This window comes from Pimephales promelas, chromosome 25 (assembly GCF_988280905.1).
Source record: "Pimephales promelas chromosome 25, fPimPro1.hap1.1, whole genome shotgun sequence".
Taxonomy (NCBI): Eukaryota; Metazoa; Chordata; class Actinopteri; order Cypriniformes; family Leuciscidae; genus Pimephales; species Pimephales promelas.
In genome coordinates, this window is record NC_142793.1 from 15,356,806 (window position 1) to 15,380,611 (window position 23,806).

The 23,806-nt window shown below is 37.5% G+C and overlaps 3 protein-coding genes across 6 annotated transcripts in view; 1 reads left to right on the forward strand and 2 right to left on the reverse strand.

The window, feature by feature from the left end:
• The window catches only part of smpd3 (sphingomyelin phosphodiesterase 3), a 36,480-nt gene extending 26,099 nt beyond the window's left edge, over nucleotides 1–10,381 (reverse strand). Inside the window, exon 1 of the mRNA XM_039647966.2 lies at nucleotides 10,224–10,381. The gene's annotated coding sequence lies outside the window, so the exon portion shown is untranslated. The remainder of the gene's footprint in view (nucleotides 1–10,223) is intronic.
• A 1,122-nt stretch (nucleotides 10,382–11,503) lies between these two features.
• LOC120460283 (uncharacterized) lies at nucleotides 11,504–22,584 on the forward strand. 4 transcript variants are annotated; one of them, XM_089127462.1, is made up of 13 exons: nucleotides 11,504–11,566; nucleotides 12,361–12,500; nucleotides 13,414–13,549; nucleotides 13,662–13,833; nucleotides 15,775–15,939; nucleotides 17,036–17,123; nucleotides 17,376–17,500; nucleotides 18,019–18,080; nucleotides 18,161–18,227; nucleotides 18,357–18,441; nucleotides 18,615–18,690; nucleotides 19,677–19,745; nucleotides 22,490–22,584. In XM_089127462.1, exons 2-13 carry the CDS (start codon nucleotides 12,378–12,380, stop codon nucleotides 22,504–22,506), a joined length of 1,185 nt encoding a protein of 394 aa, XP_088983588.1. In that variant the 5' UTR covers nucleotides 11,504–11,566; nucleotides 12,361–12,377; the 3' UTR covers nucleotides 22,507–22,584. The 4 variants fall into 4 exon arrangements, with proteins under 4 accessions (XP_088983588.1, XP_039503905.2, XP_088983587.1 ...); XM_039647971.2 differs by lacking the exon at nucleotides 22,490–22,584 and adding an exon at nucleotides 20,309–20,675; XM_039647972.2 differs by lacking the exon at nucleotides 22,490–22,584 and adding an exon at nucleotides 20,309–20,675 and having other exon boundaries at nucleotides 11,525–11,605.
• On the reverse strand, nucleotides 20,662–22,656 carry LOC120460282 (olfactomedin). The gene is made up of 5 exons (XM_039647969.2): nucleotides 22,547–22,656; nucleotides 22,266–22,424; nucleotides 21,934–22,146; nucleotides 21,638–21,770; nucleotides 20,662–21,524 (listed from the first exon to the last, which is right to left on the reverse strand). The coding sequence occupies exons 1-5, from the start codon at nucleotides 22,577–22,579 to the stop codon at nucleotides 20,713–20,715; spliced, it is 1,350 nt and encodes a 449-aa protein (XP_039503903.2). The 5' UTR covers nucleotides 22,580–22,656; the 3' UTR covers nucleotides 20,662–20,712.
• Nucleotides 22,657–23,806: the final 1,150 nt, after the last annotated feature.

The following is a 23,806-nucleotide window of genomic DNA, read 5'->3' on the forward strand; positions in this document are numbered from 1 at the left end:
CCTTGTATGTTCTGAGAGAACGGTTCAAACAGCTAAGATCCAAAATCGCATATAACCCCAATCTTTTTTGGGAACCACAAAGTACAGAAAGTGGCCCCTTTGCCCAGAGGAGTTTCCACAGTACTAGAGATCACGCCATTGAAAAACGGAGGGTGGAGCGCAAAATATATTTTGTAACCTTTTTCTATTGTTTTTAGGACCCAAGTAGAGATACCAGGCACACCCCCACAGTTCTGGGTGCAAATACTTTTTCTTTGCAGAAATGATTGTCCTCAAATCCGGCCTCTTTTTAGGCTCTTTTATGCCAGTCTTTATTAGGGGGAGCGCAACTCGCCACACTCTGCTTCGGGGCCTCCCTCTGCTTAGAACCGGACCGAGTTTCGGCTGGGTTGTCAGACAGTCCCCCAGCACTAATATTATGACAGGAGCTCGGTGTTCGGCGAAATATGGTAGATCATTAGTGGTGGAATTTTTACTTTACAAATTACAGAAATGGCCGATTCGCACGGAATTAAGATCACAACCTCTGCAGATATTACAAATGACTAGAGGTCTCGACTACCTGGTCACACCAAGTAATACTAATCCAGTGCGAATAGGGCTTTAAAAGAGCAACTTTTGGTGAGGCAAGACTGGTTCTGTCACCCCTTTTATGAGATTAACCCCCAACTATCTATGAATTTTAAAGCAGTTTGTGTTCTCCAAAGAGCAGTAGTTAACTTAAGTCTGATTGTGCCACAATTTCCATTCTGCGGGGAGCGACCATTACTCACCCAGACTCCCTGACACCTGGTTACACAAGGTGATGAGTGCTTTTACTGTGTGGGCGCTTGTGAGATTGAGTGGCATCCAGGGGCAAGACAGACAGAGAGTGTTTGAGTGAAGAAGTGCGTAGGATGGCAGAGGAGAGCCAAGGTGCTATTATATATGGCTGTGCTAGTTTTTTTTTTCTCACTGTTCATTTCTTGTGATTTGTGTATGAATATACTGTACAGTGGGGTACAACAATCTGGAACCACATTGAAAATATGGTGTTTTTATTTACAAATCCTCAAAATAAACAAAATGAGATAACTGTGACCAAAATTGTTTATGTTTATGATGCAAAATGAACAAGAAATATTTAAGATTATACACTATTTTTAGGTCACAAATCAAAATGTAAGCAGATTTGTGACGGAGTATGTTAAGTCCTTTGTACAAAAGGTCAAAATCTCAGAGCAGCTGCTCTTAAACATACTATAATCATGCTGGATAACATGGATCATCAGGTTTTTGCAAAATTAATTAAAATGCCTAATAATTTTAATATAAATATTTAAAATAAAAACTAGATTAATAGAACTTTTATTTAAAAAAAATTAAAATACATCTATTTTTCTACTTTCACTCAAATTGTTAATTAAAAAAAATACAAATACATTTTAATAAATTCAATTAATATAAATATATATTAATATAATTCAATTATTAATTAAATGTAATATATAATATTAATGTAATATATAAACGATCAAATATAAAATTAGAAAAAATAAAGTCAAGCATTTTTTTTCTTGTGGTCTCATGCACCCTTGTACTTGTGTCTTTGTCTTTGAATGAATTAAAGCTCCTGTGCACAGATCCTTCGGTTTGTGGAATGATGGCAGAGGATTATGATGATGATTCAGTATTACCCATCATGCTCTTGGGCAGTGCCCCCCCCCCCCCCCCCCCCCAAATCTCTACAGGGTGTTTGCTCTAAATATACTCTCAAATCTAGATCATGCTGGATCAATACTCTGCTACACACACAAGCACACACTTTCCACTACTACATATATCACACTGTGTCTACTGAAGGAACAATTCCTCTATGACATTTTCTCTGTGGTCATTTAACCTGTTTCTCCTCCTCCCCCCTCCCCCCATCTCACATCTCTCTCTCAGTCTCATTCGCTTTTTCCATCTGTATGTGTAACCCGAAGTGATCCACACAAATACAAATTGCTTTTAGACTTGTGGCTGAATACAAAGACAACTTGCAAATCAATAAACCCTGACCTGCCTCCGAAAGCATGCACGTAAGCAAATGAAACACATGTGTAAAAACACACACATACAACACAACGCATCGCAAGTTAAAGGCCATATACTCTCTCGAGGAACAAATAGAGATCTGTGTTGTGAATTCGATTGTTTGGCTGTAATTTGTTGACAACCACTGACATATGTATATGTTTTTCTCTCTGTTTTGCCAGTAGATTTAATGTGGTGGTCAATGGCATTTGGAAGACAGATTGAACAATAGTGTACAGTCAAAATATCATCCAAACATGTATAGTAAGGGAAAACAAGCCACAATCAAGCATGGCATCCAAATGTTCCTCAGCTCTGATGCAAATGAATCATTTGCTTACTTTATTCTTTCAATATTTTCTCCACAAAATGAGAAGCTATAACACAGTATTGGTATTCTGATTTCTGACTGATAACAATAGCCAATTAATTTTATGACTGAAAACCTGTTTGATAACAATTATGTATCTCTTTTGTTTGTTTGTCTGTTAAAAACAAAACAAAAAAACCTTAAATCTCAATTCTGAAATGGTATATGCTTAACATAATAGATCAAAACAATAGAAAAAGATTGAGAAAATACAGCCCGGCATAATGCTTCTGCAATGCCAGCCAAATAAGACCAGTAATTAAAATTTAAAAAGAAATCTAATATTGGTACCAATATCTGAGCCAATATGGCTCATTACTTTATATTCAGGTGAATGGTCAGGTTAAACATCCTGCACTATACAAAATACGTTTGACTGTCTGTGGTAGTATCTCATTTTACCATATTAATATTCATATACTATACTACTGCCCTATTATATAAAAACATTGTAGTATTGGGATGGTCCATGTTTGAATAAAAATAATGAAATAAAATACAAAACATGGAACACCAATTAAGATATCTTGAGGAGCAGAAATATTTTGATACAATTTAAACAGTGAATTGGTACACAAAATATCTGAATTTAACACCCTAAATAAATAACTATCCATTGACGAGACTGCTGGTAAATTTCGCAACAGACACCAGGCTGTTAATCGGACGAGACAATAATCTCAAAATAGCCTGAATCTAATCTGCCTGGGCTGGAATATTGGCCTATAACTACTTTGTGGTTCCTCTGTGTCTCAGTGAGTCCATCATGGGGTTGAGACAGTCAGAGTCAACATGAGAGCACCTGATCTTTCATGTCTTATTACATCACAGCCAGAACAGATGAACAGAACGAGACAGGCACAGCCCAGAGCTCCAGCAGAGGACGGGAGGGGTGGAAAAGGGGCGGCATTGTCAGAGCGAACTCAAGCATACGAGAACTGAGTTGCCAGGGTAACCGCCCTAAAAACCAAACGCCACCTCTCAGGCAAAGGAAACAGATGAGAACGGTAGGTCATAAGTGGCAGAAAGAGAGAGAGGGTGTCCCAGCCAAACAGAGACGGTGCACATGTTCTTTTGCTGATCATAACAAATTCTGTGACAGCCTATTAGTCCCTACGACACCCTCTCCTGCTGCCTGGCACCGCAGCAGCCCACATCCATACGTCTCTGATGTGTATGTTTATAATAGCAGGGGACCATCAAGATTAATTACACACAGACACACACTTGCCTTTAACTTGCCTTTGACATACATACAGTGGCCCAACAGTTGCATTTTGAGCGCTGTTGAACGGATTCTTTGGCCATTGTGTTGACCCACTCAACATATATGTCTCTGATTGGCTACAATGATCAACGCTTGAAAAACATGTTGGATTCGCTGATAGACGCCTGCTCCCAAACACTCCTATGCATGTCAATTTTAATTTATTTTTAGTTTTTAAAATTTCACAAAGAGTGACATTACGGTGCGATTTTAATGTGAATATTTTCTAGAAATAAAAATTCCAGATACAGCATCTTCATTTTTCATCAATTCTTGCACGAAACAACACAAGATGACATTTAACCTTCAAATGGTCTTCGTTTCCTGTTTACACAACAATTGATTGATTAATTGTACCAAAAATATAAATTTTTAATCATACAAAAAATATATATGTTTTTTTGTTAACTTCTCATCTATTCATTAATGCTGTGTTTTTGGAGATACAAAGTACTTTTGTATCCATATACCACACAATTCCTCAACTACACCATTAGCTTTAGCATTAGCATATGAAATGTTATTTTTTTTATGATACATTGCATTTATGCTCCAGTACTAGGCCTTCATTTCTGTGTAAAAATTTTCAGATTTTTTTTTTTTTTGACACATGAAGAAAATATTTTTTTTTCACATTTCCCATTCATTTCAATGTGGGATCATATTGACCCCAATTTTTTTACATACCTTCAGAGCAACCGAATCAAGCCCAGATTTTTTGTGTGTATATAGATAGATAACGTATGAAAAGTCACAAAATCTTATTCCACTGAGATGAAGGGAACCTTTTTTTGTTAAGTAAAACTCGATTGGGGTCGTAAAGACCCCATGACCCGATTGAGGGCTACTAATAGTAACAATAATTTAAGCTCCTTATTATGTAGCCGAATCTGTGCTTTGTTTTGCCTCGTGACGTAACTGTGACGTCGGCGCAAAAGGGGTCTATTGACTTCCATAAATGTGGAAAAAACAACAACTTGACGGTGAGTAAATGATGACAGAATTTTCATTTTTTGGTGAACCATCTAAATAAAACATTTGCCTCACAGTTAAATGATGTTAAAACAATACATTGTAAAATGTTTATTACATAATGTCGAAAATTAACTAAATAACCAAAAAGGTGATATTACAAATCAGACACTTGTGTTCGACACTAGCACACATTTCCAACCCCAACCTGCACACATGCACATCTCTTCACCAGAAAAGCCTCTCATCTGTTTCGAGGTCAGCTCATATCCTGCAGGTAATGACAGACCTCATCCCTGTGCCGACAGGCCCCTGACGGAAAGAGCAGGGTGCATCAGGGTGGTTCTGAACTAAAGCTCCCTCTGTAATCTACCGGCAGCCATGGCCTTCAGCGCATACACCCACAACCAGCATCTTTTAACTGGCGGTTCTCCCATAACCACAGCCCTAAAATAGGGACGGAGCCAGGGTTAGAAAGAGCAAAGCATGGGTCCATAACTCCACCATGTCAAACACAGTTATCTCCATCTATAGATGTGCTTCCCACAATTATTATGATTATCATTATCACACAGCTAAAGCGATCCTATATCAAAATAACATATCACTTCACCAAATGCCTGTCAATCCATTAACAGATGGATGGAAGGTAGTGTTAAACCAGAGCTGAGCACACCGATGTTCTAAAAATGACCTACAAGGACACACACACAATCGTATTGTGCTGCTCTGGCAGATTAACCGAACAAAAACCAAATCCTTCTCTCTCGTTGCATTCATATTTCCCTGTGTACCAGCGGAGGACATCTAATCTCTTCATGTTAATGCAGCCTGTTCACAGAGCACTGCCAACATCAGCCAGCACACACATACACACAGGAGAGAAGTCTGGCTCAGAAATTGTGAGGTAAATATTGTTCTTCAGACCGATTTAAAGGGACAGTTCACATAGAAGTTCAATTCTGCCATCCGTTACTCACTGTGTGACTTTCAACTGTACAACACTAAGGAAGAATTAATGCACTTTTACATGCAGTTACAGTGAATGGACACTGACGTTAGCAAAAGCACTGTTATATATCATAGCAAAATATTCAATCTCCTCCAGTGACCATAAGATTATATGCACATTTGTAAAATGTAAGCTGCATGCTGGCACTGTGCATGTACACAAGCTATTTTTTTATTCCAGCTAAGAAAGTAGTCCGATTGAAAGGTTTACATGGCTAAAATCTTCACTTTAAAGTGATTATTTAAGATCAACACCACCCATACATTTCAATCAGACCAAAATTGGATTTGAATTGAGCTCAACAGGATTGATCGATGGCTTTTCAGTCGGATTGAGCAATCAATCTGATTATTATCAATGTACAGTATCGAGTGAGTTGAAGAACTGAATCAGTTGAACTGGTTTTGTGAATCAAATCAGCTGACTCAAAAGAAAAAAAATTGTTACTTGCACAGCGATTAGTGTGGCTATGAAATATTGCATACAAGTCATACAGACCATACTTATATAGTTTTATGATGTTTATGAAACAGATATGATGAATAGGCATCAGCATCAGCTGCTAGGGTCATCGTCGCCCAAAAATGCGATACTCGAAACTTGATCATTTGCATTTGAATCAAACGGGTTTTGTGAATCAAATAGCTGACTCATATGACCAATTAATTGAATAAGACATTGCAGATTGATTATTGGCTTCAATTTTGTGTGTGTTTTCCGTACAGCACTATTATATGGCATCAGGATGTTTGGATTATCGGACACCAATTGTACAGATCATATAATACTTTTAGGATGTTTATGAAACAACAACAAAAAAATGATCTCGCTAATGAGAATTGAATAATTTTGTGAATGAATCAATTCACCTGGTTTTGTGATTCAAATCAGCCGACTCAAATGAATGTATCGGACACTGCTTCTTGATGATCGGCTTAAATTTGTGGCTTAAGAATGTTTTGAAAAGTCGAGCAAGAGTCATACAGTTCATGTTTATGGTACTTTTATGATGTGTTTGCATCCAATGTGAAGTTTGAAACCCTCAATGGCATGTAAAAGAGTAACCAGCACAGTCGGTAAATATATTCTAATTTCTGGATGAACTATCCCTTTAAAATCTTGTGTCTCAATGTAGGATTTTTTTAAGCATGTATTTTTTAATATATTTGGCCACTAAATTTCCATGTGCAAACTTTGCTTTAGTCCCTCACAGCATGAGAAAACACGAGCAAACCTCACACAGAATGGATCCACTGTGCCTGCCGTGTCATTCAGCACACATAAGCTGTGTCCAAAACTCACACATTCACACACAAATACACACATGCATCCTTGTGCTATACCTGCCCTATTTCTGGCCCAGCACTCCCCTGGTGTGACGTCTGTTGACCCGTAGCAAAACTAAAGACCTGTCCTAAAAATAGACTGCCACATCACTACAATCCACCCTGCTGCTACACGGGATTGTTGTTGATGTATCTTTTATTCCCATTTATAGTACACAGTAGGCCATTACGTTTTTCGTTTTTGAGCATGTTTTATGTTTAATAATAGTATATTTGGTCTATGTTTATTTTATAATTTTTGTTTTCAGCATAATGTTTCAGGACAGTGTGTTTGGTATAGTGTCTCTTTAAGAGAAAAGTAAGGCGATGTTTGGAGGATGTAGTATTTAAGCCAGTAGGGGGCATAACTTCCTTTGTGATAAGCCATGGAAGCACATGGTTTTCCTTGATACAAAGTACAAATGGTCTCAAACAAAACTCTTGAATACAATACAAAAGATCACAAAGCATGATCCATGCAAACTTTGGAAAATGCAGTAACTAGTTGTTATCGAACACAAGCCATCTGACACAAAATCTGAGCAAATCCAGCCTGTATCCCTGAATCAAAAGTTCAAAACCACTCCAGGGATGCCAGAGTGGCAGCAATCACACTTCACATTCATGATCAAGATAAAACACAAAATAAGAAAGTAATAGAATGGAGATCATACACTCAAAAAAAAAACATCCAGTATGCGGCAGTCCTGTGGGCAAAAATGCCTTGTTGATGCTAGAGGTCAGAGGAGAATGGGCTGACTGACTGAAATAACCACTCGTTACAACCGAGGTATGCAGCAAAGCATTTGTGAAACCACGACACGAACAACCTTGAGGCGGATGGGCTACAACAGCAGATGACCCCACCGGGTACCACTCATCTCCACTACAAATAGGAAAAAGAGGCTACAATTTGGAAGAGCTCATCAAAATTAGACAGTTGAAGAAAAAAATGTTGCTCGATTTCTGTTGAGACATTCAGATGGTAGAGTCAGAATTTGGCGTAAACAGAATGAGAACATGGATCCATCATGCCTTGTTACCACTGTGCAGGCTGGTGGTGGTGGTGTAATGGTGTGGGGGATGTTTTCTTGGCACACTTTAGGCTCCTTAGAGCCAATTGGGCATCGTTTAAATGCCACGGCCTACCTGAGCATTGTTTCTGGCCGTGTCCATCCCTTTATGGCCACAATGTACCCATCCTCTGATGGCTACTTCCAGCAGGATAATGCACCATGTCACAAAGCTCGAATCATTTCAAATTGGTTTCTTGAACATGACGATGAGTTCACTGTACTAAAATGGCCCCCACAGTCACCAGATCTCAACCCAATAGAGCATCTTTGGGATGTGGTGGAATGGGAGCTTCGTGCCCTGGATGTGCATCCCACAAATCTCCATTAAATGCAAGATGTTATCCTATCAATATGGGCCAACATTTCTAAAGAAAACTTTCAGCACCTTGTTGAATCAATGCCACGTAGAATTAAGGCAGTTCTAAAGGCGAAAGGGTCAAACACAGTATTAGTATGGTGTTCCTAATAATCCTTTACCATTCAAGTCGACAAATCACACTTGAAGGTTGACCAGAATACGATAAATGTATTCAGAAGAGTCACTAACTGTAGAATCATCCACATATGGTTAACATGAGGATCTTTGAGAGTGTCTATTTATTTTGTGGCTTTTACTGAAGCACATCCTGCTCTGGCAGATTAAATGTATCATGCTTTTCAGCTCTTAAGAAACATATCAGGATGACACAAGCTCCTCTCAGCTGTTCCTCTAATGGTTTCGGCGTAATTACCGAAGGTATGGCTATCTGCCCGAGAAACCCACGTGAACACTTCCTGATGGCCGTTTTGGCACACTGACCGGAGTATTTGACATGAAGCGGTGTTGTCTGATGTCCTGTCTCACATTCAAATAATGTGCTCTAATGAAGAAACTTCAGCAAATCCAGTGAGCAAATGACCCGCTGAGTCGGATTAGCACTGCGTCATCACTTCAATACAGTGACCACATTTCCCTCGCCCACTGTCGTGACTTGGACTAATGCCTGTCTTGAGAGGCTCTCGAAAGACCAGAGGAAAGATGGACCTATAAATCTGGAAACAGGGGAGGTTTAAGCCAAAGCTATCTTCCAATAATGCTTAACATCAAACAGGTGAGGAAGTGGTCAGTCTATTAGTGAGAAGCACAGCTTAAAGGGACAGTTTGTCCAAAAATGAACATTTCAAATATTGATTCACTCAAATGTTGTTCCAAACCTGGACTTTTTAATCTTAAAAAAAGAAGCTAAATGACTCAGAAGACTTGTAGTATAGAGTCCAAGTCACATAGACCACTTTTGTAAAAAATTGTATTGCATTTGCATGAAAAAATAACTGATTTTTACATTATCATGTATTTTTGGTCATTAGGGTGTGTACAAGTAGAAACTCGGTCAGAAGCTCACAGGACCACAACTTTTTTTAGAGAGTGTGTTGTTTAATACTACCACTACCAGTCCCTTGTCACAGAGAATAATGTACCCTTTTAGCCAATATAGCATTCACCTGGTTGTATGGACAACAACTAGACAAATAGGGTTAAAGAAACACAGAGGCTACAGTTGCCACACCTTTATCAGTGGTTTAAATTGCACACTAAATCACACAACAATTCTGAATTCTACGCAGTCTAATCTGAAAGTATGCATATGAAAACATGGATTTAAGATGCAAAATAATTGCATAATGCTGTAACTGAAAATGTAACCAATCATTTTTAATTAAGAAACAGTAAACACTGACATATTCCTACACATTTCTGTCAAAACAGATGCTGCGAGACCTACCTGACTCAAAATGCATGCCTTGCCTCAAACTGATGGCTGACGGTGGCAACTGCATTTGTCAGAAGGAAGCTCTCTGGATAAGTGATCAACCACACAAGTATAACACAGCCTCGCGCACATGCAAATATTATTCAAATCTCTCGCCTCCAATAGTGCTACGAAATCAAAGCTTTAAAGCCAGAGGCAGTGCGTTTCTGTGAACCAATTCATCAGTGAACAGTCAAACATTTAAATAGAGCAAACCCCCTTCCAGGCGCACAAAGAAGCGTGTTAGGTGATGCTGCTGATGATACGCTTCCAGGCAAACCCTTCTTCCCGTCTCAGCTCTCTCCGTAACTTTTCCTTTTAACCCAGTCGAATGGGATATTTTCAATACTCACAATTCAGTAGCCTAACAGGTGAGTGGCTCCTTTTGCGCTATTTCCTTGCGAGTTTCCAGATATCTGATTTCTCTCGCTGTGTTCCGCCTCTCCGACCCGCGTTGCAAATGCTGACGACGACGCTGAGTTTCTTTCCAGCACCAGCGCGCTTTGAACAGCTCCACTGACGTCACTCCCCGCGAAACCAACCGACGCCACGCCTTTCAATCCGCTCAGCCGGAGACCCCACCCAACGGACACTAGCGGTTGGGATTTCGATTCATCCACGTCATTCGAATCTTTTGAATCAGTTCACTAAAAAGATTTGTTTAGTGACTGAATTTGGAATAGCATTTGGGGGATACTACATGTTTTTGACATATTGATTTTCATTTTCAAATTGTGGTTTAACTAGAAATTACACTTTTAAAGGCCTGTATAGTTGTCAACTTGTCGTTCTTCGGTTCTTGATGTGAATGGGCCTTGAAAATGTAATTTTTAGTAAAACCACAATGACAATAAATGTTGCATTGCTGTTACCAGAAGAAAAAACAATTGTAATGAAAATGAAAATCAATATGTCAAAAACATGTAGTAGACTATTTTGGTGTAGCAAGTAGGCCTAGGCTATTAGGCCAGTTTACCTTTATGGCCTGAACCACACAATGCCTAGGATTGACAGTTCTCCGAGTCGCATTTTACTTTATTAAAACTTAATTAATACTCGTTATTAGAATTTAAGACGAGTGTCTTAACTTAGCTTTATCACAGTTATAAATAATTGACAGTTTTTGTTGTTGTTGTTGTTGTTTTATAGCCTTAGGCCTAACACCCCTTTTGTGTTCAATAAAGTAATTCTGGCTTTGATGATGTGTAAATTATGACTCTTTTATTTTGTGTGAACTATTCATAAAGAACCACCAAGTGCAAAAGAAACCGTCATAAGCCGGCAGCGCCATCTTTGATTTTTAATGAGAATGAAAGCGAGGCTGTGAGGGATAGTCATGCATCTCTTCAATGGGCTGTACTGTTAATGTGTTTTCGGATTGTTCTGCTTATGAAACACTGGAAAAAAATATCTTTCCAAGAAATTTCAGTTGACAAAAAACTCTTGACAATGTAAGCTGTGGAAAATTGTAAGTAATCTAGGAGCTTTATTCAGCTTTTTACAGCGGATGCCACTGGAAACACGGTAAGTCTATCCCTCACAGCCTCAGAGACCGCTGGTCATTGTGTGTTCGTAATTGGGGACTCCAAATCCCATGAGGCACTGCGATTGATTTCCAGCTCCACCGTTGCTATAGTGACGCTCGCTGTCCAGACTCTACAGCACAAGCGCAACGCAGCCAAGTTTGCGAAGGAAGGTAGCTAAAATATCAACGTTTCTGAAGCAGACATTATAGGTATTTAGTAATTAACATTACTAAATAAATAGAGGTACTTAATAATATTTACAGATTTACATGTAAATAGGTGTTACACATCGTTAAACATAAATAAACAAAGGGTTATGGGTTAACGTTAACGTAGTTGTTATTGTTCTGTTTTCAACGTCTGCATTAGCAGAGTAGCTAACGTCTGCTAGTTACTTAACTCGACGTCTTGAATACAAAATTTATCGAATATTTCTATCGTTATTAACTTAGCCTGAAAAAAATACAGTTCGTTTTGTGACAACATTACTTACTCAATAGCTGGGGGTAAGTTACGGTGTCCCAAAAAATGGGAACCTGTTTACTGAAGATTTAACGTTAAGTACAAGTAGGCCTATAGTTCAATTGTTTAAAATGTAAAATAGTCTCCAAACTAAAAAAGAGCCAATTTTCCACAACATATCTGTTTTTAAAGGTTTTATAATTTATTTTAAATTAAAAAGTAAACATTCAACAAAATTATTAAGCTGTTCCTAAAAACAAACCCCACAAACATAAAAGTTAAGGCCTTCTAACATTTTTAAATAGGCCTACTACTAAACATTTTAAAATATTGTTTTGGCTAAAAGGATGTAACAAAATTACTGTACAGAAGGCAGACATTTATTTAATTCTGTTGTCCTGAGAATATGTTTCAACCAGGGACAACAAGCCCCAGTCTCCCTTATAGCAGGGGAAAGTGTTATGTTTCATCATGTTTATAAAGCTGTGTCCTCTCTTTTTAGCTGGTCAGCGGTGAGCGATGGAGGGATGTGTGGTCCGTCTCCACAATGTTTGCTTCAATAGTGATTTAAGCGCTCATCCCATCATTATCAACTTCTACCAACTCTTCCAAACCAGAGATGCTCCTGAAATTCTGCCTATGGTTGGCCCTTCTCTCTTATTTTAGATTAACATTCTTACTAAAGAACTAGATAGATATCACACAAGAAGTCCAAACACTAGAACTTGTCGTGTACACATAGTGTACCCTAAATCTTTTTTTCTAAAACCTAGTGAGCTGCCTTGCTGCTCGAAAAAACAAAACTACTTACTTTTACTTGCTTACATTTTTTAGAACTTAATTTTGTCAATTGTTGCAATACTCCGTGGGACTGACTTTTCCACAAAGGATATATAAAATAGAATTTTGTCAAAAGAAGGCATCTTAGTAGGCAACATAATTAAGTTGCATATATATGAGCCTTTTTGGAAGAGTCTTTGTGTCAAGAGTGCCTTAAAATGTTTCTTATGTAGGCAGCTCACTTGGAATTGAAACAACATAAATATGAAAAATTGCCTCATACACACCCATGCACTTACACCCACCCACACACTAATTCATTTCAATCCCACTTAGCCTCTTTTATTATCTTGCTTGCTTTCCCTTTATTGATGTTTATTGATTATTGAGTGCTGTATTCCACTTCCTTTCACATACAAACTCCCTCCTTGTTTTTGAAATATTATCTGGGCTTTTATAGCTCTTACTCCACAAAATATGAAATTATAGAGCAAGTGCGATCAGGAATATAGGTCACGTTTCAGCCTCCCATCGTGTTGTCCAGGAACTCCCAGTCTTAATTGAATGGATTTTTCCCCACTGCTGCACAGCTAGAGCTTTCCAAACACTGGTGTGGGGGGTGGGCGTCATGCTGCAGTCGTTCTTTTGCACTGAATTGCTGGCCGCATGACATCTTGAGTCCACTGCTCTTTTCTACATAACCCGAGGCCAATGTTTTGATTTTTTTGTGCTGTGTTGACATATACATGCATATGTTTGTGTTTTGATCTTGCAGATCAGGAACGAGGATGTTCTTCGGGCTGTGGTGGCTCTGTTGGACACATCCTTGCCTGATGTCGGCCCCATAGACGTCCACAAAACTGTGCACTGCCCAGGGATACGTACTATTATTTTATCACAGGACCATGTAGGTATGTAATTCACCTTGGTCGGGTAATAGAGCGTAAATTATGTTAGCGAGCATAATTCTTTTATAGAATGAGTGTTGGCCTAAGGCTAATTTATGCTGATTTCTCTTTGCAGATGCTTTAGAGTACTATAGGGACAGGGCTTCCAGAAACAAGGAGACACATTTGAGCCCAGTATCCTGTAAAACAACAGACAGAGCTGAATCCAAACACAAGCTGCTCACTGAGCTATACAGCGACTCTGAGGAGAGTTCAGACGAGACGTTAGAAGTGGAGACAAGTGACAGGTTGAACTTTCCTAAAAATTAAGGCTAAAGTTGCGGTCACATTTGCCGTTGTTCTGCAAAATATTCAAGGGCGAAATCCAATCTTTTGAATAGGAATCCACACGATTAGGAATTTCGTGTGAGGTTGATAGATTTCCCCAAACAGATTTCGCTAATGGTTTCCCAGCATTGGCCAACAGAAAATGGCTTGATGTGGGCAGTGGTATACAATTGACAATGGACGATTGACCTTTTTTTGGCCGAATTCGCTTTCAAAAATGAAACCTTTGTCAGCATTTACTCACCCTCATATTGCTTCAAGCCACTTTCTTTATTCTGTGAAACACACAATGTTCCGAGCTGCTCTTTTACATAAATTCTTAAAAAATAAAGGTTCCCAAAAGAGGTTTTAGCAGCAAAGCCATTGAAGACCTTTCAGTAAACAGTTCTTAAAGGGTTAGTTCACCCAAAAATGAAAATTCTGTCAGTATTTATTTACTCACCCTCATTGTTCCAACCCCGCAAGACCTTCGTTCATCTTCGGGACACAAATTAAGATATTTTTGATGAAATCTGAGAGCTGGATCACTCCTGCATACTAGTCCATGAGGGATTGAAACTTGCTGGCCTCGAAAAGTTATTAAAGACATCGTTAAAATAGTCCAAGTGACTTCAGAGGCTCAATCTTAACTTTATCAAGCGACGAGAACACTTTTTGTGCACAAAAACAAACAAAAATAACGACTTTATTTCAACTATTCACTTCCTTCTCTATGGGCCTCTAGTCAGTTAAAGAGCCCCTATCATAGCATTTGAAATGTTCCTATTTTTGTTTTAGGAGTTCCCAAAAACAGTTTAACATGCATGCAAGGATAAAAAAACACTTTATTTGTCTTATAATATGCATTTATTTTTAACTGATTTGCTCACCGACTCCCAAATGATTCGTACAACGACTCATTTTTCCAAACCACTCCTTTGTGTGACGCTAATCGGCGGTGATTGGTCAGATCATACCAACTTGTGGAAAATGGGCATCCGATGACCCGATGAAAATAACTATTATTTTCTTAGTGTAAAGAACAATTTAATAATCTTCTGAAGCACCATTTTCACTATGAAGAACCATGTGTGAAACAGAAAATGTCCCATGGTTGTTAAAGTTTGTTCACGGAAACACAAATGCCAATATTGATTGTACAACAAAAGTTAATGGTAATTTGTGCTGTCAAACTTCAAAACAGTTTAATAAACACCACAAAAGTTCCAAGTGTTCAGAAGCCATATTATATGTGTTTTGTGAGAAACAGACTAATCATTCTGATTGAGAATTTAATGAGAGAGAATATGACATGATTTGCTACAAATCGTTTGCTGATTCTGTTAAAAATAATGGAATTACAACGGCTTTTCCCCAGATCCTCTCTGGCAAACAGTGTGCCAAGTGTTCCTTATCAGCTCTATCCCTCCTCCTACAGGTGTAGATTTGGAAAGGAGTGAACTGAATGTTTATTTATGACATTTTTCTACATTTAACAGGTCATCGTGACATTATTATGGTCAATAACAATGACAAATGCCACCATGCATGTATGCCGGTTAGTTTCTATGCCAGCGCAACTGTGTAACAAAGTTTCAGTGACAATTGTATCCTATTATGGTCTCTTACTGGGACAATGTTAGCGTATAGTGTGACAGCATATGGTTGATGGTGAAAAAAAATTGGTTTTGTACAAAATTGCTAACCGGATTCACAAAAGGAATAAAAAGTTAATTTTAGTAATACTTAATGTAAGGGTGTGTGACTATCCCTTACATTACCATACATGACCTTACCACACATGCTGTAGACATACAGTACTGTATATCGCTATGGTGTTCATGTGGGAAATGGAGGTTCAGACCAGCCCAGAATCCAGAACATTTTTAGTTTGTATGAGCCTGTTCTCTGTTTCCCTGTAGATGGTCTTGGGAGCGATTCTGTGAAGGCCTACAGGAGTTTGTGGACGGAGCGAGGGCAAGGAAAGAAAGACGAGCAATGCAAGGAAAAGACGGAAAGATCCCGCCATCCGCAGTAGGAGTTGAATCTCTGATCGTGGCTGCTGCTTGCTATGAAGTCAAACTACTGTAAGCAAAGTACAATCACAGTTCCTGATTCAATCAAACATCAGTGAAAGAGCCATATAATACTATTTTGTGAAATAAAACACTAATGGTTTAAAGCAAGATACTTTTCTTCTGTTAGTATCTTATAACATCATCTGACAATGCAGTAAAGCTTTGTCAATTGCATTTTATAGTCATTTTTTGCAATAAAGAGGAAGCTTCGCAGACAAAATATCGATATTACACAAAATGTAGATCAAAGTTCAGCTAAACCTCTTGTTTGTTGCATTCTACAAGGAATGTTCACACTAAACTTTACACACATGCAAACTAGGGATGCAATGTATATATATATATATATATATATATATATATATATATATATATATATATATATATATATATATATATATATATATATAAATAGATGTTCCCAATTTAACTCTCAGGTGTGACGATATGCATGTTTAAAATGTATGACAACCCCTTAAACCCTACTCCCATTCACAAACTTTTTATTACAGTTGAGTGATTTACAAAACTTTCAATTTTGTCTGAATTAAAAGGTAATAAAACATTTGTGCAAAATCCTATTCCACCTTGTCTAAATCAAAGACTGTTCAGCTGCAAGAACAAGCTCCTGACTCTCCTTCATATAGCCTCAGTCAGCATTTCAGCTCTTTATGAGTGGATCCCATCCAGGATTCCTAAAAAAAAAAATGACTTTATTTATATCATCAAAACCTGAAAATGAAGCCTTGTCATTATGAGATCCCACTGAATGGTGTTGCTCCACCCTGATTCTATTTCCAGTCCAGAGGGGCTGAAGAGTAAAGAAACCTTGCCCTGCCCTGCTGACTGTGGGGTGTTATTACCAGTCAATGAGAGACTATGGCTTCCTCTCTCGCTCCTTTCCCTCTTCTGTACTCTGTATTTGTGCCAATGGCTTCCACATGGCCTGTGGTTTAGTTTAACCTCAAGTGTCTGCCATTTACACACACCCTAACTAGAATGTTGAGACACGATGTGACGGTTAAAAACAATGTTTCTCAGAAAATCAAGCAATATGCTAATCTAATGAAGATACTGACTTCTGTTTTTGTCTGTGAAATTGTAGATCTACAGGAGACACTGTGCTTCAGCTTTCTCTTTTGGCTGTTAGGAAACACTACCGGTACTTTGGGATTGGCAGCTACATCATAGAGGTAAACACATGCACAAATTGCTTCTGTTTGGACCTTGTCAACCCACTTGTACATGTTCTGCTTTGATAGTTGTGAATAACAGTGTATATCAGTACTACTGTGTCATTATTATTGAATATGGCCTAGAGGTTTGTAATTTGCCTAGACACTGCCCTCTGCTGTTTGCATGTATTACTGCTATTTAGTTTTTTTTGTAATGACTTCAGTTTGACCGTTTTAATTATTCTGTTTATTTTGTGGACTTTGTTTCAGCTTCTGAAGACTCAGTCTATTGTAGGGCAATATGATGCACTTGTTGCTCACGTTGACATGGGTGCAATTGATTTCTTCAAAAGTCACGAGTTCACAGACGACCTCCTCCTCAATGACAAATTCAAGTACTGATAATGCCATCCCACACTGCATGTTGTGCTATCACACAGATTCTGGAATTTAAAAATCACACAATAAATGTCTAGGTACAAAAATCACATTGCCTCACAGCACCCCCACAGACCACCCTTTTAATTCATTTTGCACACACATGACTTTCTCAAAATGGCAATCATATTTACAAGCTCTTAATACCATATTGAAAAAAGGGCAATCTCTAGGGTGTGTGATGATGTAGGTCTATTTTAATTCCAAAGACCAAGGGAACTTTATCAGGATGCATATTATCCTGGATCCATGAAATAACTGGCCTCTAAAAATAAAAATCTGCCTGACTCTATGAGAATTTAACATAGGGGTGTCCTGACTTATGCACCCTGTATTCTAAGGAAGAACATTTATTCATTTATGATACATAATTTATACACAAAGGGAAATTGGTCTCCTTAAAGGTTGGATTTTTCCTAATTTTTCTAAGATCAATTTCCAAAAGACTTGAAAGTTGTTTTGGTATACTTCACAGAGAGCTGAACGATGACTGGACCGACATTATTCTTATGAGCTACCTGCCACCCTTTACTACAGGTGAGGCACACACACACACGAACACACACACAAATACACAATTATAACTTCATTTTTTCATTCAACACATTTCACTTTAGACCTAGAGATGAGAAATCCTGATTTCGCTCTGAGTTTACAAGATTTGGAGATGGACATGAGTATGGCGTGAGTTAATCTTCTGTTCTTAGTGGTTGCAATGGTTCTAACCCAAATATGAGCAATAATCTTAGCAAGCACCACTAATAATAACCTAAAATGTATTAAACAACATCTGATTGTTTTTCTGTTTCTTAGAAGGTCACAGGCTCTCTCTGCATATCAGCAACAGGTGGTGTGTGTCACCAGGTTACTCAGAGAGGTCAAGACCTTACGCGAACAGGTGATATTACATTTCGTGCAATATTTGGTGGTCCTCTTACTTACTGACAGATGTCAATTCATTATAATCACATATACTCTGTGTTTCTATGTCAAGTTCCTCATGTGTGTGTGTGTGTGTGTGTGTGTGTGTGCGTGTGTGCGCGTACACTTCTATGTTGAGTGGTTTTTCAGCTAGATCTACAACGTGAGGAAGTGGAACGTCTCAACTGCAAGCTAGAGCAGGAAAAACGAAAGAGGCGTGATGTAGGTAGGTTTGCAGTACAGTTTGTCTTCCCCTTACACTAAGCAAAATGATGAAGGTTAAAGCAGCACCTACCAGGTGTGTTCACAAGTCAAGTCTCAAGAGCATTTTGGTATTAAATATTGGGCAGAATTTTCATCTATTTCTCTAACATTATCCTTTCCATTTGCCTATTACGTTTTTCTAAAATTAATCAGTTTTTCACTCTATTTGTATTACATTTTGTTCTTTTCATATATCTTCTATACATTTTCTATTTCTTTTCTAATCATAATGCTTATTTTGTTCATTTTTTATAGTATTCTTTTTATTATATTTACTATCTTATTGTTTTATTTCTCTTTTCTACTTTTATCTTTATTGTATTTTATTTGCACTAAATTGTTTCAATTATGGAGTTCAATTATAATTTACTATATATATGTTTGTTCAGCTATTGATATGATTTTGATAAATTAGCATTGGACCTTATATTTATTTACATACTTAATGTATAATAATATATCTTGTTGATAATTTAGTTTTTATTGTTATTATCTCCCAATTTAATATGAGGGAGTTAAGAATAGATTTACACTATAAAAAAAGTTGCTGCCTTAAATTTAAGTACTAGTCATTTAAACTTAAATTACATTAAACTGACTTTAATTTTAACTAATTTTAATTTTATTACTAATTTTGTATAACTACATTTTTTTTAATTGCTTATTTTAATTTAAAAACAACATAATTTTTTTTAAAGTGTAGGGACATTTATATTCTAAATTAATGAGCCAATACTGATAAATTACAAAAAAAATTGGCTGATAAAAATTAAAATATTAAACTGATATACAGAAGAAGAATAAAACACTGTCAATATGCATAAGTAACTTAGGGATTTACTGAAAAATATTTTTCTTAGATACTAGACCTACCCATTCTTTATCATCCAAGATACATGATTCAAAATAATGAATGTATAATTTTACTCTTGTGTACATTTTCTTTAGAAAACAGGTTCTTGATGTACAGGGTGAAGAGTGTGCAAACACTGTTGGACAGCAATGACTCAGACTCAGGTGTGTGTGTTTTTTGTTTAGAAATAATAAATATAATATAATGGTTTGCCACAAGATCCCTGCCTGTCAAATTGACTAATGACTGACCAATAACAACTTCAGACTGACTTTTGACATTTGTCTTCTAGTCTGTGACTCATGGACTATGCTGACTGAGTTATAATGAGTCATAAAGCTCTACTGGCTCAACAGTGAAAAACCCATAAAATCAATAAAAAGGAAGCGAAGAGAGGCACGATAATGAGTCCTCAACAAGTGTGAATCTGCTTCAGTCAAGAAATAAGACATTTTAAGCATTACATGAAGTGGAGTATACCAGTTTTCAATAAATAAATTATAACCACAAGTTTTCCATTAAATACTTTATCTTAACTGGATGTTGTTTATGAAAAGCAACAAATGATGTGGGCCAGTGGGGTCACAAGTGTCAGCCATTAGCTATTTTACAACAGATTTGAACATGGCTCATCCAATAATTAATGCTGATCCAATAGTTAATGCTTTTCGTCTCTTGGCTAAAGTTGAGTTGTAAGGAATGTCATACTGGATTGTCTAATTTCCAGATGATCATCAACAGACAACAGGAACAGGAGAGCAAGAAAGAGAACAATCTGAAGAACCTTTCATACAAACACCAGAGGGGGCTGGAGGCTGCTGATGAAACTGATACTTTCTACAGTCAAATGAATACATTCAAATATAATTCAAATATATTCATTAGATTTTTAGGCATGTCTGAGGGTGATATAATTTGCATTCTATTCATTATAAATGGTGTAACTTATTGTATGCTTATTTGTACTTCTGTCTTGTATCGTTTTTGAATGTCGTTTTTAAGAGTTGCTCTTGTTGGTTGCCAGAAGTAAAAGTCTCTGGACCATCAATATACCCGCTTTAAAAAAATTAAAAAGACCAGTTTTGAATTTAAAACACAACTTTTTATTGGGTGATTCCATTTGAAATGCCTTCAGAAGAAGGTATTATATGATAAAAGATAGGCATCATTGTACAAGTAGAGTTTCCCATCAACAGGGTTGTAGTTTAGATTGGCTATTCCAGCAGAAACCTTCTCAAAAGGCAAAGAAAGAGTGTTTATCTCTCGGCCAGTGGTTGTATCAAAGGCATAAAACACCTCTTCTTGGTAAGTACTAACATAGCGTGTAGCGTACAGGACCCCGCACACCATAAACGTGCTGGTGACGGACCTCTTAAAGAGATGTGTCTTCCAGGTGTGTGTGATGTTGAGCTCCAGCGGGTCTAAGCGACTCACAACAATGTTGCCGTGGTTCTCCTTGGTGGCGTATATCACCCACACGGCGTCTTGGTCAGCCTCCAGGTCGATGTCTGTCCAGTCACGGCAGCTGTAGTAGCAGAAAGGGAACTTGTTGGCGATTCCGGCACCATCCAGTTTTACACGCTTGGTTGCTCGTGTTGTGATGTTGAAGCTACAGATCTCAGCGGTGCTGTAGCATTGGTAAAACACAGTGTTGTCATACAGTATAGTGCCAGAGCCCTGAACAGCATTTTTGTCACTGTAGGATGGTGCTATCTGTTCATCTTTGTAGTTCTTGCTGGCCATGAAATCTTCGTACGACTTGTACATCCTGATTGTGTTCCCATGCTTGTGTCCACTCACCAGACAGTGTTCCCAATAACGTTTTTGATTGGTTAGTAGGGCATCACGGCCCCAAGCACCAGAAATATAAGATTTGCTGATGGAATTGAGCTTGGTGACACTTGGAGAACTTATTTTGGTCATGATACGCTGATGACAAGCGCCTGCAAGTAATTGTAGCATCACAGTTAGCTTTTTTTTAGTTTGTAAAACCTTTTTGGACCTAAGTAAGTCAGGTCGAAAAAGGTCCTTCAGAAAATAGCAAATAGCAACTTACTTCTGAAATTGTTTAGTATGGTCTTGCACGTTTGTGCTCGGTTGTTGAGGTCACGTAACCTCTTCTTCATGGTCTCCAGGTTGAAGAAATCATCTTTGTACATCCTCCGGACATCATTTTTTGCCTTATTTAACTGAGAACATCACAGATGGTATCATTAAACTGTTGTCTCATTCACTATTATGTATATTATTTAAATAGTTCTGTCATCACCTTTGATTTGAGTTTGATTTGAAACACTGATCACAAGAGAAAAGAGTTTAGAAATATTTATATTCATATGTTGCAATGTATACCTCACTTAACAAGTTATGTGTCTCCTTGGTGGGCTTCTGCAAGTGTGATTCATTCACAGATTGATGGATTTTCTCCAGTTCTTGGTCCAGCTGTCGCAGGGTTAGAGCGTTGTACAGTCCACTTGTGTGAAGGTAATTGAACGCTTTCAGACGGTCTGTGATGTTCTGAAGAGTGTCTCTCATTAACGGCAGTTCTGCATCTGTGTTACTCATCTGAAAGTCACCTCAGATAGGTCATTGATATTGCCTAAGTTCAAGATTCTTCTCAATTGTAATGAAAACATCTAATCATTGCAGTGTCCATTTTGTTATAAGCTTAACTGATAGCTTACCTTTTCCTCAAATTCGTTCAGGTTCTCCTCACAGGTCTGGATCAGTTTTGTGACTTCCATAAACCGTACAGCGGGAAAAGTCCAGATAGCGCTGTTTATTTTACACAAACATGAATCGTTCTTCTGTTGACCTGGAACTCTCTGAGCCTCGACAGTCGCCTAATGTACAAATACAATCAGATGTCATACATACACACGTTCTCTCATATGTTCTTATTTTTCAGAGATGCAAGAATTGTAGAAACCTGTGAGCTAATTCAAGACACAAAGAGAAAACTTACAATGACTGTGAGGAGCAGCAGGTAGGTGAACATGTTGACTGAATTGGCTGAAAGACTAAAGATCTGCTTTAAACCACCACAAAAACACTATGGTGCAAGTTTAGTTATGCTATGCAGTTTTGGAGGTCTGCTGAAGAGGATGTGAAAATTGCACATGGCTCATTTAAGAAATTTAGGAAGAAATTTAGTTGAGAAATATGGGAAAATTCTACCACAAGTTCCCCCCTAAAATCTTTTAACTCTAGTTCATCATAAATTTTATGCGAAGATCTGCAATTTTATTATATGATGAAGGCTGAAAACTGGTTTCAGTACTGCATGATATTGAAATGACGGGAACACAATCTCTTAGTTTTCTTATGTCAGCACAGTATTACAAAAATTGTAAATACACGCATTTTAAATTATGAAGATTTTAAGAAAAATGCCAGCAAAAAATCTGGTATTCTGCCCACAGTCAGTATTGTTGTTGATATTATGAGTCATTTTTTGTATTTGTATACCAAACGGTTCAAGGTCCAAAAGACAGTTTCAATGCAAGCTTTTTAAACTATTTCAGACAATGAAAAAGGGTCTTATCAAGCGAAACCATCACTCATTTAAAAAAAAGTTTAAGTTTTATAAGCTCAAATGGTTCGAACTCGTTTATCAAAATGAAATGAACAAATCTTTTTTCGTGTCATTTGGTTCATTCAACGAACGAAATAAACGAATTGACTCAGGAAGAAATTCATTCATTTTGATGATTCACGAACGCACATCACAGACAGATCAAGGCGAGCATTTGAGATTATAAAACTTCAACTTTTTTTTTTAATTGAGCAATCGTTTCACTTGATAAGACCCTTATTCATCGTCTGAAATCGTTTAAAGCCCTTTGAACAGTGCAGTTTGAACCGTTTGGTTCCTATTGAAGTCCATTATATGGAGAAAAATCCTGGAATGTTTTCAACAAAAACCTTCATTTCTTTTCGACTGAAGAAAGAATGACATGGATTTCTTGGATGACATGGGGGTGAGTAAATTATCAGCAAAATGTTTTTTTACAAACTACTCCTTTAATTCTTATGTTCCTAAATCAAGCAATTAACACAAGAAAAAAGCTATTTCAAAGCTCAGTTTGAATATATATATATATATATATATATATATATATATATATATATATATATTATAAAGCAAACCCTTTTGCAATCTCAAAATATTTGCAGGATCAGGTGATGAACTTCCTTATTTCATATTTTTCTCATGTCAGCACTG

What these genes read in the sequence shown, in the direction of transcription:
- LOC120460282 (XM_039647969.2), bottom strand. Translation starts at nt 22,579, where the DNA reads ATGTTCACCTACCTGCTGCTCCTCACAGTCATT. An exon ending in TGCTGCTCCTCACAGTCATT is followed by an intron (nt 22,425 to 22,546) that starts GTAAGTTTTCTC and finishes TTTGTACATTAG; the next exon opens with GCGACTGTCGAGGCTCAGAG. An exon ending in CATACTAAACAATTTCAGAA is followed by an intron (nt 21,525 to 21,637) that starts GTAAGTTGCTAT and finishes AATTACTTGCAG; the next exon opens with GCGCTTGTCATCAGCGTATC.
- LOC120460283 (XM_039647971.2), top strand. Translation starts at nt 12,378, where the DNA reads ATGGAGGGATGTGTGGTCCGTCTCCACAATGTTTGCTTCAATAGTGAT. An exon ending in TCAAGACCTTACGCGAACAG is followed by an intron (nt 18,442 to 18,614) that starts GTGATATTACAT and finishes GTGGTTTTTCAG; the next exon opens with CTAGATCTACAACGTGAGGA. An exon ending in CAGCAATGACTCAGACTCAG is followed by an intron (nt 19,746 to 20,308) that starts GTGTGTGTGTTT and finishes TCTAATTTCCAG; the next exon opens with ATGATCATCAACAGACAACA.